The 18,306-nt window shown below is 44.3% G+C and overlaps 2 protein-coding genes across 2 annotated transcripts in view; one reads left to right on the plus strand and one right to left on the minus strand.

Moving 5' to 3' along the window:
- Positions 1–10,272, minus strand: part of tshz2 (teashirt zinc finger homeobox 2) — a 110,176-nt gene extending 99,904 nt beyond the window's left edge. The window contains exons 1-3 of the mRNA XM_030424106.1: positions 10,148–10,272; positions 9,828–9,952; positions 7,700–7,762 (exon numbers count right to left, since the gene is read on the minus strand). The gene's annotated coding sequence lies outside the window, so the exon portion shown is untranslated. The remainder of the gene's footprint in view (positions 1–7,699; positions 7,763–9,827; positions 9,953–10,147) is intronic.
- Positions 10,273–11,037: 765 nt separating this feature from the next.
- Positions 11,038–14,723, plus strand: zfp64 (zinc finger protein 64 homolog (mouse)). Its single transcript, XM_030424121.1, has 6 exons — positions 11,038–11,326; positions 11,491–11,658; positions 11,754–11,900; positions 12,099–12,161; positions 12,236–12,487; positions 12,588–14,723. Exons 1-6 carry the CDS (start codon positions 11,305–11,307, stop codon positions 13,994–13,996), a joined length of 2,061 nt encoding a protein of 686 aa, XP_030279981.1. The 5' UTR covers positions 11,038–11,304; the 3' UTR covers positions 13,997–14,723.
- Positions 14,724–18,306: the final 3,583 nt, after the last annotated feature.

Here is an 18,306-nt window from a genome sequence, read left to right on the forward strand (position 1 = left end):
CTGACAAAAAGCTGAAAATCTGACATATCTAATAAAGAATCAACTGAAGCAAAAACACTATTTCTAAACTCATATTGTGGATTCTATAGTATCTGAAGAGGTTCTCTCTTCATCAATAAATGACAAGCTCCAGCAGACAAGTACCATTTCCTCAAGCAAAATGAATCCTCCCGCGTCCATCTATTCACTCACAGACATGCCATTTTGAAAATCTCTCTAAAGTGACATTACTCCAGAGATTGAAACCACTATTTCATTGAGCAGAAAATTGCTATTGAATTTGGAGCTGAATAATTGGAAGCCATGTTCCAATGCAACCCGCAGAAAAGGTAGAGTTATGTTTTACTGTCACACTCAAACCAATGACATTCTGAAGCTGAGCGGCACAAATGGTATGGGTATTGTTGGACGGGACATTGCTCTCCTTTGTACATGAGCCATATCAAGCAAGGGAGTTGGTGGGCAATTTGAGAAGGATGCAATTCACTTTGATTTGATAGAAGGCCACGAATGGTACAGGAAATAATATCAGCATTTTAAGGATACGAGCGCTCAGCTGTGTGGTTACATTTGCTGTAATTGTCAACGCGTGGAGTACAGATCTATTTCCAAAATAGACGCTACCCTGAAATGTGCTCGACTTATAGACTGCATGGAACGTGCAGGAACATTTTCTTCGTGCAATTTTCATGTATGAAAATAAATTAAATGTTCACATGCATCTAATTATATGTGAGACAGTCTTGTCTATACATATATTGATCATTTCTTGTCTCCTCCGTTTTAAAAAAAGATTCAGTTTTACAAAATATCTGTACACAAGAATGTAAATATGATTCCTGGCATTCAAACAAGCACTTGGGGTTGGGCCAATGGGCGATGCCATTGTCCACCGTCCTGATTGCCCCATACCGTTGTAACAAGGCAAGACCTGTTGGCATTTATGTTTGCTGTAGCTGGACACATTACATCTCCATGTCCATGTTTGTTATTTTCTTATTAAACCTGCCCAGTTTGGTGAACACAAGGCGCTCGATAGATTAGTGGCGTCTGTGCTTCTTTTCCTGGTTCCCCTGTTCGTGTGTTTCTTTCGATCGTGCCGTTGTTTTGTCCGGCTTCCTCTGAGGCTGAACGCAGCAGGTTACATGTGCTGCGGAGACGAAGACCCGTACAAACCCGGCATGGGGATGTATGTCGCACGATCGTCAGGCAGGTCACTGCTGACATCCTTATATGCCAAACTCAATAGACATCGGCCAACCCTTGTGGCATTAAAGTCTATGTCACGGTGTGTCAAACACCAGAGAAGAACAGTCTGAGCATGTTTAATGAGCACATTCTATTTACATAAAATGGTTTCGAAATTGTAGAAAACAGCAAACTTGTAATCTAATATACTATTTTAACCCCAAATTGGGAAATTCTTTTTTCCACTCACATTACACACAGGTGTGTGCACACGCAAACACACACATGCAGTGTAGAGGAGATGAGCGAAGGCCACAATGCCTCACATGCCACAATGAGCAGTGTTAGGGGTCGATACCGTGTTCAAGGGCACCTCGGCAATGCCCAGGCTGTGAACCAGCACTCTCCAACTGCCACATCATTCTTTTTTTGGTCCGGGTGGGACTTGAACCGGCGACCTTCAAGTCCCCAAGCCAAGTCCCCACGGACTGAGCTATTGTCCTGTCAGTGCTAACAAAGAACTTATATTGGCGCTAATCAAATGCTAACAAACTGGTAGTCCACCATTGTTGTTGTTTCAGGCTCATGCTCATTACACAAAACAACAATGGCTGTGCGTAAAAAGAAATGACGACATCATTGTAACACTGATACACAGTAAAATCAGCACTTAAACGGCCTTTTTAATGATATTTGCATGTGAACAAGAGGCCAAAATACAGTGGCAATGTTTTGCAAAATATCTGTAGGTGTGTGGACAAGGCCTATATTCCGCCTGATGTGGCAACAATGTTAAACGCGTCTTTACAAAATCATCATTTACAAAAACAGCCACCATTTAAGAAAAAGAATAACTGCTTCAGTGGCTCTTTATCTGTTTGCTGTATTTCTTGTGTTGAGGCTGGTGGCACTGCCTCTCTCTCTCTCTCTCCCTCTCTCTCTCTCCCCCTGCCCCTCCCTTCGTCCAGTGATCGTTTTGTGAACCCGTTAGCCTGTCATTGGTTTAGAGACTCCAAATGACCCTGTGTTTCTGCAGAAGACTCATTCATCCCCTCCCTCTCCCTCCCCAGGCCACTGGCAATACTGATGACCACCAGAAAGACACACACACACGCACGGACACACATGCTCCTTACATTAGCGCATGCACGCACACACTCGCACGCACACACTGCTGGCTGCTGCGGTTTGCTGGTGTAATGTGCTTTGTTGTGTGAAGGTATCAATCAGAGGGGAGCAGATTATTAGAGTGTCTGAAAGAGATCAAACAATGTTGCCGTCTGCACCCACACATGGCTGATTTACAGGCAGGCTGATAAAGTACTGCAGCTCTCTGTCAGGGGCTACATGACGGCTCGCCGCGCTCTTAGGATAAATTATTGCAGAGGCCCGCGGTAATGTCTCTCCACCTAGCAACCAGCCGCCCCAGCCGCTGCCAGGGGAGCCCTGCCTCGTCTGCCATAATGGCACTGTGTCCGGGGTCAGCAGTTACTGTATCGTAGCAGGGTGGGAGGGATATATACACACACATATATACACACACGCTTGAATGCATCCGCGTGCACGCTTGCGCACCGTTTCTCGTTTGTCTCTACACCTGCCATTGGAAGCAATGCCAAAAGACACTCAGGGATGACTGCAGGAGGACTGAGTGGACACAGGGGAGGTGCTGATGTCTCGCTACAATTTTGCAGGAGAGCAACATTTTGAAAAACTGACGCCAAGGTTCCAAACAAGACAGTGCTCAGAGGAGGAGGGGACGCCATTATAAAAAAAAATAAGGCTTGGCAAAAACATTATAGAAAACCATTTGTAACACGAAGTCTGATCCCACTTATGTGATTGGCCGAGAGGCACTTCTACAGACACGTTCTTTCATACTAAGCTGTCTCCAAGTGTCTCTGTCCTTGTGTCAGTCCAGGCCCGCACGAAAACAACCACAGTCTGATTGATACGAGCCTAATAGGGACATTTCTATATGCTGGTGTTTTTATGACAAAACAGACTATATTTGATCCACTTTCCAAAACATGTCTACACATTCCGAGCTGTGCTCTCGCAGACAGCGACAAAGATAGATACATAGATAGATAGGCAGAAATCAAAATGAATAAGTCACCACCCCGAAGTGGATTTCACTTACAGATGATGCATAACTATTTCATATCCCGCTGAGTTCCGGGGCCCTTTATTTACTCAGGATGGCATTTTTTTCCTGTACACTGAGCAAGGTCAGAGAAAGTAGAAATCACCCTGGAAATTGGCAGGGAAGACACAGGGGCTGCGAAAAGAGTGCAGAAAAACTATACCGAGATGCTAAAAGATAGATGCTGTCGATTGAGTGTAATGAATATTTTACTGAGGCTTTCTCCATTAGAGCTTTTCAGCGTTATCCTTCTATATAAAAAAAAAAAGAAGGAATGCAAGAAATAAAAAACAAAAACAAATGAAAAATACATCTTTTTCTAGAAGTAAGGTGCTCCGCAGTCAGGAGTTCGGAAAACTGGCTTTTGGCAAGCCGTCTGCCATTTCAGTAGCGACTGGGTGATCGCCTTCTCCCTGCCCCCTCCCCTGTGTTATCTCCCTCAAAGCAGTGCCATCCCTCCATTGTAATAATGCCGCTTCCCGGCAGCCCTTGGAATGACCTTTCTTTAATTAACTGCATCTTGATGAGCAGATCTACATAGAATGTGAAGGTTAATTAATGAAGTATCACTGCTTAGTCTTAAAACCATCACCTAGCGGATGACAGCCTGCCCACCACTCTCAATTTTACCCCCCGATCTCATTAGCAATGGTAGGCCAATGGACAGCTCTGCTCTGGCCAGTGGATCTCAAGTAAATTGTATTAAAGACAGGCCGCTTGATATCCTTCATATGGCTACGTAAGAACATATTCTGACTATACACTTTGAATAATATATGAGAAACGCACACAACTGCACACACACATATTCTTGCAACACATCATGTGTTCATGTTTTTTTCTCTGAGGTATGAATGTAGTCGGCAGCCCCATAAATAATTCAAATGAAGGTAAAATAATATTTCAATTAAGATCCATGTAATCTGTTTCCTGCAAACAAATACATGATGCATGGTGATGGATAATTCTTGTATTATTGCACAGTTTCATCTTGATAAGCTTTCGGTTTCCGTGTGATTTCATTTCAGGGCGCACTTCAGCGTCGCTTATCATCGCAATTTGGAAAGAAGATCCACATTAGCGAATGTTGTCCAACTACTAAAAGTGTCTCCGTGTGGCAGCTTAAGCTGGTAAAAGATGGGACGATGATGATCCAGGGTCTACGGTTACAGCGCATTTCCCAAACCTGGCTGTGCTCACGCGGCTTTTTGTCTATCTATAATCTATCACAGTCGAGGATGAGGCGAGCCATCACCTCAGTATGCACAGCACTTAGAGCGCAGACACTAGGTGGACATGTGACACCATCCATCACCATGGATGCTAGTTTTTGTTGCTGTTGATTGCAAGGTTTCTCTCCTGGGTATCGCGGGCCAGGCGAGCCACCTGGGCTCATTTACCTTCCCACCTGGCCCGGACATGGGAAAAATTACACTGAAAGTATCCAAGATTACTATCCTGGACCGGGCTTTTCTGGCTCATCTCCTGTTGAATGACTGCCTCGGTCAAAGAGGGATGATTTTAGGATTTATTCCGATTTTGCATCCAATTCAATATTGTGCCTTTCTGTCGTTATCCTGCTATGCGTCTGCCAGCTTGTACGCATTGTATGCAGCTTCACTGACACCTGAAAACGTCACTGAGTGACTCTGCTGCAGCATGTGCAGATGTGCACGCAGATCTCCATCAGGAATCACTGTTTTCTCTTTATCGGTATTTCTCGGCTCTGAGAGTAATGACACAGGCTCCCCGAGTAACCTTGCTTCAGCCCTAAAGTCAAAACATTAATGCATGGCTTGACTTCGGGTAGCGGTGGAGGCACAAAACAACTTCCACGAGACAGCCGGGTTTGACAAGCGCTTGTTTATCCTTTTTATCCAATATCTGCAGAATAAAAAAAATAAAATATGACGGATATACCGTGGCCATCTGGATACAGCGAAGCCAAAAGCAAAGCTACCAGTCTCTATTTGTGTCTGTTAGCACTACAAAGTTATTGATTCTTATCATTTAGCACTACAACCTTTTGACAGCAGACACAGCCAACTATGTAAAGGCTGACATGGCTGACTCCATGACAGGCTAACAAAGAGTGATACCCCCCTGCTGTCTCTCATTGCTGTCTGCGTATTTATAGAATAGAATGCAATAAAACACAATAGAATAACAGTTTCTCTTCTAGTGCTAGATCTATACCTTATTTATATTAAGAACGACAATGATTTCTAAGCCTCATTTACGGGTCGAGTCACGAAGAAAGACGGAGTGGATTTCCATTCTGTTTCCCATAAATTGTTAAGATTTTGTCGGCGTAAACTCGACCCCTAATTGGTGTAGCTTTTTGCTACCACTGATACGCTGTCACGCCGTCACTGATGACTGTCAGGTAAACTTTTTCATATAGAAGTGTTTCTCCATTGAAGCGTCTATCTGATTTCCCTTTCAGCACCTCGAATGACACCCCACTAAAAGCTGGCACAATACGCTTCCCGCACACAACGCTGTCACCAAAGACAACTCGGGAGAAGCGAGTGTTTTGAGAGTTTGAAACAAAATAGCTGGTGCAGCATTTCCCCATTTCCGTCTGAAATCCTTGACACCAGAGGATTTACAGTGAAGTGAAGTGAGGTGGGTGCTGTATGGAACGAGCTGTGGGGGCTGAGTTAGCCGGGGCGGGCGGGGATGAGTGTGTGTGTGTGTGTGTGTGGGGGGGGGGGGGTCCTCGCTACACTCATGCTGACAGGGATCCTCCCTGTAGCGCATGCTTTTTTTTCCATTAGTTCCTTACTCACTCTCTTGCCCTCCAGACCCGCAGAGTGAGGAAGATTTAAGTGGCCAGTCAAGTGAAATCCCCAAGGTTTGGCAGGTGTGAGGTCTGGCTTCATTATCTACAGACACCTCTGTCCAATTATGAGCCTTTCTCCCTCTGTGACGATGATGATGCCGCCGTGTGTGTGCAGGTGTGTGCAGGTGTGTGTGTACGTGTGAATAAGACAGCCTCATTGTTATCCGTCTAACTATCACGATTCCCTCCTCCATCATGACATCACTGACAATTTCGCACAAAAAAAAAATCCCTGTGCACACACACATTGGCGCGCACACACACTCCTTTTGTTTAGACTCAGCTCTGTAGATCTCAACCCCAGACTCTTCGGTGCATGTGTTCGTTCCCTGCTCTTGTTCTACTTTACACCTGAAACCTACTTCTAATAATGTTAATGGTCAGTCCCCACACAGCGACGATAATTAGGGCTCGCGATGAAGAAAAGCAAAGAGCCGCCATAAATTACACGCACAACCATCCTGCGATCAGAAGTCTCACTGGTTTTGATGCATCTCCGCGGCTTCTCCATTTTGCTGACCCACTGGTTCCAAAATGTCAGCGACTACAAACTGGAGCACTGCCTTGGAAGCTGCTACAAACAAGCATTAGGTTCCTTTCTTCAGCCTGATTTTGGACACCCCCTGCTGACTCTACAGCAAAATACAAGGCACCTACAGAGCCTTCCCCCTCCCAAAGCCACTAATAATACTTCAGTCTTTACAGAAATGCACTTTTAATTAGAAGACTAGAAAGCAAATGTTTCCGACTCTAACATTAAAATTTCATATACTTCATATACACTATGGCCACATTAATATGCATGCAGGCTTCTGTATCAGCAAAAAACTTAATCCTTAACTATAGCAGAAAATTATACACAACATTTAAAAAAAAGGTTGCAATTTTGTCTTTATTTAAATCTGCATGTTTCTGAGGGTTGAATGCTCTCCTCCCAAAGCTACGGCCTGCTATTGTCTATGCAGCCGCCATGTACCCTCTAGTCTCTGGTTAGCCTGCACTCATCTGCAGCCCTATCATCTGCATCAGTTGGCAGATACAAAGAGCATAGCGCTGTTTTGCGTGTGAGCATGTGCGCCTTTTGTGTGCAGCACTGCTGCACTTGCTCGTGCGCGCGGGCCTGTCCGTGTGCACACCGTCTTTTTATATGATAAAGTGGGAGTGTTGGAGGCATCTGATGCTTCCCAGACTTTGGCTCTGCTTTATCTGATGCTGAGATGGCAGCTGTTGACCAAAGGAATTCATACATGTGTGTATAATTTGTCTTATAGCTCAAAACAAACCCGGTACTCCGGACATCTTTTACCCATTCAATATGACATGACACAAACAGAAGGTTGCTATGTGTGTTTGGTTTTCGGAGTTGCTTGATTATAATTGCAGGGCTGTCTATAAATAGGCTCGACCGAGAATCTAAGCGCATTACACAGTATTTTCTCAAAAACTGTACGTGTAACAAACTATCAACGCACTTGAACCGATGTGGGCTGAAGCATGTTGCAGCAAAGCTTTGAACTCACCATTTTATTTGCCTCCTCTTAATGATAATAATCTTAGGACTGGCAGCGGCAAATGAGCCTCCCCTGAACCGCAAAAGAAAAAAAAAATGACATGAATTAGTAATGAGCAAAATTACTCAAACTCTGCACACCACGACCTGCCGCCGCACGGTGAGCAACGGGCCCTAAGGTGACAAAGCTAGATAAATATTTTATTTCTAAATATGATTTTGGGGTCCTGAGCCTGCTGTCTGACAATCCTGCACAGGTTATTGCGGCACATGGCGGAACCATTAAGCTAAAAGGAGACTTGGAATCCGTCTGTGGCTCTTGTCTGGACTCAGAGATCAGGTTTATGTGTAGCAGCCAGCTTCTGAGGCTTGCGTCTTGCCAGTGGAGTGAGTCGACGGTGTTCTTTGGGTGCCCTCAGGTGGAAGCCTGGTATAATTGCTGTTGACAACCTACAAGTCATTGTGCAATTAAAGCATCTGCCGCTCCTGTGTGGCAGCGGGCTGTGATGCCTTGTGACAGCTCGTAGCCATTAAGCAACTGTAAGCAGCTGGCGTGCCTCGGTGGGGGAAAATAATGTGACAGAGGCACTCCCCCCTATTGTTGCCCTTGTCTCATTGGGGAAAAGAGGGACATTACATCACTCACTGAATTCTCGGGCGTCTGAATGGGAAAGGGGCACGACTACAAATTAGAACTGGCAGAGCTGGATGTCCAAATGATACTTTGTTTTCTGAGTACAACAAATGAAAAAGAGCTTATTGTTTCAAAAGATACAGGAACCGTAGCGAGGCGTAGCATGCAGTGTACTTTAGAGCTGCAAGGATCGGTCGCTTAATTGATCAGCTGATGAAAAGAAAAATCAATTGCCAACTATTTTGATACTCGATCAAACGCTCGAGTCATTTTTCAAGGAACAATGTCAAACATTTGATGGGAATAGCTTTGTTAGTGCAAGGTTTTATTGCTTTTCCTTGTCATTTATGATTGTAGATGAGGAGTTTGGGTTTTGGATTGTCAGAGGAGCCAAACGGAAGACGTCACTTTGGGCTCTGAGAAAACTGCAATGAGCATTTTTCACAATTTTTGGACATTTTTCTAGACCCAGGATTAATCAATTAATCATGGAAATAATCCCCAGATTAATCAATAATGAAAGTAATCATTAGCTGCAGCTCTAGTGCACTTTAGCATTGCTGTAAATTAGAGCTTAAGAAATTAGTCAAATAATTTATAAGTCAGGGGACATGTAATTAATTGGCAACAGTTTTGATTGTTGCATCAATTTTAAGCAAACTTGGCAAAACTTGACGGGTTTAAGCTTTTTACATGTCTGGATTTCTTGGCTTTTCTTTTAACTGAAGTTAACTGAATATCATTGGCCTGTGGACATGATCCAAAAAAAGGCATCTGAATACATCAACTTGCATTCTAGAAAAGGACTTCGGGCATTCTACACAATTTTCTGACATTTAAGAGACCAAATGAATTTCAGTTAATTGAGAAAAAAAACTTTTGTTACACAGTACTACTGGGAATATCTGTAATGACGTACCTAATGACACAGATTAAGCCTCGTAATGGAGTGACTAAACTGCTCAATCACAAGACTTGCTCATTGAAGTGGGGGGAGAAATTCTGCGAAAGGCCGATTTACAATTTTTTTGATCGTAAAAATGAAGTCTAGATCAAAGTAGAGCGCACACTGGCCCGTTCTCCACTGCTGGGGGGGGGGGGGCTGACATAAGTCTGTCTTTAATTAACCCATCCCTGAGTCATTTGTCTGTCACATGTGAATGTGGTCCTTGATGTACATTTAACTGCACTGAGTTTGTTGGGGATTTATGTGCACACGATTTGCACGGTCTTCGGTCAGATCTAATTATTTATTTACTTATCTCTCTTTCATGCCTTTTCTCTTCTTCGTGGACCGTGTCATCAATTTTCAAAAATGCCTTAAGAACACAGTTCTCTCTTTTTAATATGACATAAACTGTTACCATACATTTATCGGAGTCTACGGGGACGATCCTGTCAGAATCAAATTCAAAGACAGCAGTAATCAACTAGTCAGATTCATGTGGGCAGGCCCTGCAGTGTGTGTGTGAGTGTGTGTGTGTGTGTGTGTGTGTGTGTGCACCTCCTGTCTGTCTCAAGGATTTGCTGTTTCAGCAGGGAAGGAATCAGTCCTGTGCCTTTGCCATGCAGGAAAGTCAGCGTAAGGAAATTCCTGAGCTTCACAGTGGCAATCAGGCAGTTAAGGACCTGCCAGTGAAAATGGAGCTGTATGTCAGTCACTTTCATGGCTTATTCACACTAGCACAACTGCTCTGGCATAAAAAAAGAGGCATTCTCATTCACTCACCTCCACAACCCAGTAAATTGCCCTTACTTGAAAGATGGTAGAGTGTGTATATTTAATGTAAGTGCCCTACAACAATTGCTACATCTGAAACCTACCTCTCTTACAGAGAAAGGCTCTGTGAAGCCGTTGCAGGTGCCACAGATGGTGCTAAGGCTAAATGTGCTAATGTTACTGTCAAGGCCTAGGCTATTGACTCTCCAGCTGACAGTTGACTGTGAGGCTAATGTCGTTTATAATCACATAATTATTCATCTCATCTTAACGTGCTAAAAGTTTTTGTGTAGCTACCTGGTAGCCTATTGTGGGCCAAATTACTGGACTTCCACGACGACAGGTGGCAGTAAAGATGGCGGTCTTGCCAGTTTTTTCATAGAAACGAAGAAAAAACGTTAACAGTTTAGTTAAAGATTGTCAACGCATATATATATATATAAATATGTCTGTGGTCAAATCACACAAACTTATGTCACTCCCGGACAAAATTGTACGTTTACATATAAAGGCTTCTATTAGTAGGACTTTTGTTATTTTTAAAGAGGTGTAAAAGATGTCGAGAACAAAAAAAAGTGTTCCACTCACAACAATGGTAATGCTGCATTCAGGTTCAAGTGGATATCCTGGATCACTGCAGTTACTCACTAGATAATTGGCACTGAATGAATGATGATATATGATTTTTAAACTTATTTGAATTAAGAAAGTCGCAAGGCAGCTTAATACACTGGAAGAATACAGAGGACGAGGATAAAACTCCCGGCTATTAGTTGATGTTTTGATTAGTTGACCTTTCAAATGACGAACAATATACTTGATAATTAAAATAACAAGCAAAAGCTTAAAAAACATTAAATATAAAAGCAACATTCATTGTGAAAACTGAATTTACAGTAACAAAAAAAACACCACTTTTATCTCATTAACCACATGCTCAGTTGTGTTAATTTACATTTGTCCCATACTCCTAAACGCATCGTGTGACGTCACCTTAACGGAACGCATGCTTGTCCCTCTGCCGCAAACCCCACGTAGCATGTCGCAAAACCGATGTTTGGTGTTGTTGGAGAAGTAAACTGTCATTGCCATTGATATCCAGACCGCGATAGATTCCACTGTTCAAAATATGTTTTAGGGTCTGTTTAGTGTTTACATGTATCTTCAGTCGAGCCGGTTCAGTTTAACAACAACATGGACGACCCTGTGGGCTTTTAGGAGCCAGGAGATGAGCTGATCTGCAGCAAAACAAGCTGGAAAAATGGCAACATACAACGCCGAAGGTAAAGGGAAACCAGTCATGAACAAGATCCCTTCTTAGACGATGTCTCTGACGTTTTATTAATGAGTCCGCGTCGTAATGTTTCACCCTCTTGTTGGTTTCACATTCAAACAACTTCCTGTACGAATAATGGGTGTCTGTTTCTGTGTTTTGTGCCCCCTGAAGTCGCTGCAGGACACTCTGTTGTGGTGGAGGTGAGCCCAGATATTCACATCTGCGGCTTCTGCAAGCAGCAGTATAATAATTTCGAGGTCTTTCTCGCCCATAAGCAAAATGGATGCTCCCTACCCAGCTCTGACACATCAGCCACCTCTGCAACGACAGTTCTTACAGGTAAAAACACCATATATTGTTGTAAGCCTGCATGCAAAAAAAAATGGATTTACAGTCATGCACTGACTACACGTCATCATTCTTGTCCTGCACAGATTCCAGCGCCGAGTTTGTCTTCGAGGAAACCTACCAGACCTGCGTCATGAGAGGTGTCAAAAAGATTCTGACCAAAGCGCAGAAAACACCTTCCAAAAAATTAAAACCTTCGCTGACTTCAAAGAGACACACCTGCTGTTTCTCAGGTCGGTGCCTCTCGCCGTTTTATGACTTTTAACACATTCCTTCCTTCTTGTGCTGCCAAGCGAAGAGAGAGCGGGACTTCCTGTTCCTGGTCAAGGCCCGTGTGATTAACTTTTATTTATTTAGATTGGCGTTCTGCGAGCACGCGAGGCTTGCACACACCTTGTAAAAGCACTTTTTGTTTTTTTGTCGATCTGCAGGTTGCACTTTTAAGACACAGTATGGTCAAAAAGACATGGAGCGGCACCTCAAGACCCACACCGGTAAGTCAAGTTGTGTGTTTTTCTGTCACTTATGCGCTTCAGAGTAAGACACTGACTCCCGGGTTGTTTTCCAGGTGAGAAGCCGTTCGAGTGCGAGCTGTGCCACAAGCGCTTCAGTCGCCGGGACAAGCTCAACGTGCACAGCCGCTCGCACACGGGGGAGAAACCGCACAAGTGCAAACACTGTCCCTACGCGGCGGCGGACAGCAGCAGTCTGAAGAAGCACCTGCGCATCCACTACGACGAGCGGCCGTTCAAATGCCAGATCTGCCCTTACGCCAGCCGCAACTCCAGCCAGCTCATCGTTCACCTCCGCTCGCACACTGGTGGGTGGTCAGAGGTTGTCGCCAGCTGTTGGATGATGCTTTGTTTTTTTTCTGGGCTGCATTGACAGTCATTGTTTTTGTCTTTCCATTTATTTCCAAGGGGATGCACCTTTCCAGTGCCAGCAGTGCGACGCGAAGTTCAAAATCAACTCGGACCTGAAGAGGCACATCCGGATTCACTCCGGCGAGAAGCCGTACAAGTGCGAGCTTTGTGACTACCGCTGCGCCATGAAGGGCAACCTGAAGTCTCACAACAGGATCAAGCACAGCACCGAGAACTCCTTCCACTGCGCGCACTGCGACTTCCAGTGTGCCAACAAAACTGCCCTGCGGCAACACTCGCGAGAACACCAGCCCACCCAGCCCATCCAGTGCTCCAAGTGCACTTACTCGTGCTCCAGCAAGGGGGCGCTCAAAGTCCACGAGAGGATCCACTCCGAGGAGCGCCCCTTCAGATGTGACTTCTGCAACTTTTCCTCCAAGCAGCGCAGCAACCTCATCATCCACAAAAAGAAGTGCCACTCGGACACGCCCGAAAAGGGCAACGGTGGGAAAGGCGGCAGAGGTGGAGGGAAAAGCAGGGGGAGTGACTCCCCGAAGCCCGTGGACTCCAGATACCGGGCCAAGCTGGATGCGGCCCGAGCCTTCTGCTGTGACTCGTGCGACGCTTGCTTTGTGCGGGAAGACTCCCTGCGCAGCCACAAGAAGCAACACAGAGACACTCAGAACGTGCTGCAGCTGCAGCTCTCCACCCCGGCCGATGCAGTCGACTTGGTTCCCATCGCGACATCGCAGAGCGCCACCCAGCTGGAAGTCCCCATCGCGTCTGACTCGATGGCTCCTTACAGCAGTGCACAGCTCAAAATCATCGTGTCTCACCCCCTCGGCCAGGAGAACTCCTTGATTCCAACTGGTGTGGACGGTCAGAACAAGACCAGCATGGTTCTGCTAAGCCCAGAAAGTCAGGACATGGTGGTCAACTCCATGATCCAGCAGGTCAACCTGCTGGCGCCTATGCAACCTCTCGTGTCCTCCCAGACCGCAGAAGCGACCCTCGAACCCCACGCGGTCCTGTTGACGCAGCTCAACCCCGACGACACCAACAACCCGCTCCACCAGGCCCTTCTGCAGACGGCCATAACCACTCAGGACTCCAGCAGCGGCTCGCAGACCTTCATCACAACCTGCTCTGAACTGGAGGGTCTCAACGCCCTGATCCAGGAGGGCGGCACCGAGGTGACGGTCGTGACCGAAGGCAACGCCGCCATGGTGGCCGCAGCCACACCCAACATGTCCAAGCCATCGGGGCCGGTCGCGGTGGAGGAGAGTGCCTTACCCAGCGAGGAGAACGCGTTACTGGTGCCAAACATCAGCCTGGGCGGCCAGAATGTGGTCATCCACGCCGTTCCCCTGATAGTGACCACTCAGCCGCAGCAGAGCGCCATAGAGCAGCTCTCTCCTCACACACTCTACGCAGACTCACACACACTGGAGGGCATCCCACAATGAGCGGAGGGTTCGGTGTTGAATGGAAAGACTGTACCTGCATCATAAGCTATTTCTTTGCCAGTAAGAACTCGTAGGCCATTAACAGACAGCAGCTTCTGTTTCGGGCAACTTAATCATTAACCACTGTAGTGACAATAATGTTGACTCTGGAGACGTATTAGTTTTCAGATTTTAGAGGTAATTTATTGTCGTAGCGCAACAGCTCGATCGCGGAAGTGTTGTCATGTTTAACATTGAATCACTGTTTGAATGTGAAAGTTGAGCAATTGGTCGCAATTTCATAAACTCTATTTTCAAGTGTCACTTTTGGAAGGCATCGAAATCGAGACGAACCTAATTTCAAATAAATTATTGCTTAAAATAATGTTTATTTTTCATGAGGGGAATCTTGGAAAGAGGAATAAAGTCTGAAACAAAGGGACACGGGCGTCTCTGTGCTGTGGAGTTCTCCGATTTGTCCATCAGGTGGCAGCAGAGTGGTAAGATTAGAGGCTGAAGTTCACTGGGGCTCCTAGTCTGACTTCTACATATTCTCTAAGTGAAGCTTTTTTTTTTTTTCAAATTAATATTTTCAAGTCCTGATTCAGGATCTAGGAAGTCGACATCAGTTGTAGAAAACATTAGACTCCATATCAAGGTCTTACTTTCTAAAAGCCAAGTCGCTCTCAATAGATTTTTTTTCTTTTTTCTTCAATAAATGGCCTGTTTTGCTCGTGGCAATCTGTTATTGTGGCCATTTTTTTTTACACTCAGACTTCAGCACTTAGTATTTGCAGAGACTGAAGGCTGCATGAACAGTTGGCCATTGATTTGTTCCTCGTCCCTCAGCACTAATGGCTCGACTGATGCAGGCTCCTGCATTTTCTGGCTCAGCGTGGCCACAAACTCTGATGACTCTCAGGAGTTGGCTTGGGTTTGAAAAGGGGAACTGTCCTCAGCCGGAAAAGGAAATGGCACTCGCAGCAGATAGAAACAATATTAATTCCACAACACTTCTGTTCTTAAACATTCAGAATATTATTAATTAGGTGTGGCGAATACTCATCTTATATGTATTTGTTGATTAGTGGCATTATTTTCAATGTACGTGCATTCTTGATCTCCTAAGTGTTCAAACAAACTGCTGTAAGTGCATTTACTCAAGCACTCTACTTTAATGTAGATATACTTGTTTTGAGTAATACCATTTTATACTACTAACACTTCTACACTTCAAGCAAACAAGACATTTAAATGTTGAGTTTCAGAGAAAGTTGGTATGAGTCAGGCAATCTTTCTGCGAAGTTAAGCTAACTGTCTGCTAGCTACAGCTGTTCAGATATGGCACGCGCAACAGAGTGGTATTAATCTTTACACCTAACTTCAGAAGAAGGAAATAAGCTTATTTTCCAAAATGTCAAACTAAATACACAATTACAGTTGTTGGAATTAGCTTAAAGGTGCTATTTGTGAGAAAGTACATTGTCAACTCTTTGGGAAGTTGTAATGCTAATGCAGCGTGACACAGCATAAAGATTAGGCAGCGAGGAAAACAGCTAGCATGAATCCATCCAAAGGTAAGAAGAGTGAAATTATAACTTTAGGTTTTTAAACTTCAGTTTCAAACACACAAGACACAAGTGTGTTAAAGGAAGTTAGCAGGCTGCGTCAGGCTAGCTTTCTTCTGCTTCCAATCTATCTGCTAAGTTAGCTAAGCTAACTGTCTGCTAGCTATAGCTTTTCACATATGACACACCACACAGAAGTTTAAATCTTTTCATCTAGCTCTTTGCAAGAAAGCTAAAAAGCTAATTTTACAATATGTGTAATTATATGTATGCATTTAAGGTAGTTCAAATTAGCTTCCTTTCAAATTAATGTACCAGAAACATGAACCCATTTATGTCGTATGTCACGTAGGGTCCATTCTGCTCCATGATTTCACTTTTCATGCCCTCAGCTGATCTTTTTTTGTCTACTTAATTGTTTGCAGGACTTGAACTAGTAATGACATTTCTTTTCCCAATCGCGTTTACTCATGTAACAGATCTGAAGGCCTTTGTCTTGCAAATACCATTGCATCTGTCCTGCTGCTCTCAGTTTATAACTTTGAAAGAATCCCCAACTTTCAGGAACGTGAGGCGAGTGAAAAGTGACAAACATGGCCCATTCATAAAGAGCGCCCTGAGATAAGTTATGCTCTGGCATTGTCAGTAGCTGCACTCGAGCTCACATTGATATTATAATCACACCAATGGTCCGCGGTGTCACCGGTGACCCTTCTGGACAATGTGTGTGATTTCCCTACCAAGGTCTGTCGCCTGATCTTCAGGTGGAATTGCAAAAAAAAAAAAAAAAATGCTCCTGAAATTCCATTATGTATGAAGATGAGCGTTATGTGGGAAAAGCAAGAAGTGCTCTCTGGTGTATCTCTTTGATCTATTATCTTACAGACTTCCAGGCCCTAATCCTGAGCACCCTTGAGGAGAAGAGTCCATTTCCCCCCCTCTCCTGTTCCACATGTGACATCATGGATGGGTTAAGTGCTTTTTTTCTTCTATGGGCTACAACTTCTGTAGAGCTTTGTTTCGGGGGGGGGGGGGGTATGAAGTGTCGTCGTGAGTGAAATGTTAAGATCATGGAGATCTCTAATAAATTTGTGTACACTTTTTTTTTTTGGGGGGGGTAAAATAGTGAATGCACCGCAGGATGAAAGGTAGCAGGAGTTTTAAATAGACCTCTTGATACTGTATGGCACTTCTAGGTTCCTTCCTTCCTGTGTTTGAGATGTCAGCCCTTTGAATGGGGTCATAAAAGTCTCCCCCCAAAAAAAAAGCTATTTCCACTCACAGCTGCTTAAAGAAATCGTAAGTTGCGATGCATTCCTTCTTCTGGACATAAATAGAACCGGAGAGGAGGACCAGGTGATCGAAGAAAAAGGAAAACAACCACATGAACACGCGAGAAACAAGGAAGCTGCTCTAGATTTTTTTTTTTGGGAGGGGGGGGATGTCAAAACTTTAATGAATGTATACGCTGCTTACTATTCTTTCATCAGAGGTTATAAATCGCTCAGACAGCTGCTTCACACTTCACTCCTCCAGGTACAATCAATCACTCGGTTTAACAATAACATTTCTGACCTTTGCTTTGTTTGCACACAATTTGCCGCGCCATCACTAAATGGCAACTAAAGTCATAATGAAATTAACTGATTGGTAAAGTATTGATCTGTTTTTTTTTTCTTTTCCAATGCAGGCGCCTTTTTTTTTTTTTTTTTTGTTCACTTTGACACTATTGACATCTTAAGTGAGTTTTTGATTCGGAGGCTTTTGGAGGCTTTTATCTTGTCTCTGTTCGCTTCTTTTTTGTCCGCGTGATAGAAACGCAAGATGATTGAGCTAATTGATCAGCCTTTTTCACAGCCGAGCAACAAAAAGCCACTTTAATTTACCTTTGTGAATGCAAAGTGATTATCAGCAGAGACGTTATTTGGCTATTGTCGCGTCCCAGAGTGGAATCAATGGCACAACTATGCGTTATGTTGCCTCCGTGGGTGGTTGTGTGCTTCATGTTTTATTCTTTATTCTTGTTTCAAACTAAAAAAAAGCACTTTTTTTTCCAGTGGTTTTCTGCTCAAATCCCCACATTAGACACACTTTTTTTTCTCTTCCGGCTAATCAGGATTTCACATTTTCTAAAAAGCTTTGTCACCTTTGGGGGGGGGGGGGTTTCATTTGGCATTTGAAGTGTTTAGGGTGTTGTTTTTGTCTTTTTTGTCTATCTTGGGTTGTCAGGAAGCATTACCCTGACAGGCTCTTTTGTTGTTGTTTCTTTATGATTGAAAGCGGCAGTTTAAAACCGGTCCTGGGGGGGCAGAAAAATAAGTATAATTTTGAGCCAATAGGCATGGCTGGAGTGAGAGCACCAAAGCCCATAAAAGTCCTCTGGTGGACAAAGGAATGCTACAGTATCTGCCGCTCTCCAACACAGAGCCAGTGCCTTTTATAACAATGTCCTTTATAACGATGTGGGTTTCACCATTTAGCGATGAGCGCTGAGTGTGATCTCGTGAATGCAAATAACCAGCTATCAGCTTTTGTGATTCAGTAACAAAGACATCTAGCCATTGTCTCCCCGTCCTGTTTCTGTGCCACTAACCCTAAACAAATGAATGTTTGCGCGGTTTTGACCGTGCGCACGGTGCCATGCATTGAGGCGGGGAACAATCGGCCAATTGTTTTCTTTTATTCCATATTTTTGTGGGATGCAAGTTGCGTCGGGGAAGTGTGAGTCTCGTTGCCATCAGGTTTTTGGCCGTGCGCGGATAC

Source organism: Sparus aurata, chromosome 7 (genome assembly GCF_900880675.1).
Source record: "Sparus aurata chromosome 7, fSpaAur1.1, whole genome shotgun sequence".
Classification (NCBI taxonomy): Eukaryota; Metazoa; Chordata; class Actinopteri; order Spariformes; family Sparidae; genus Sparus; species Sparus aurata.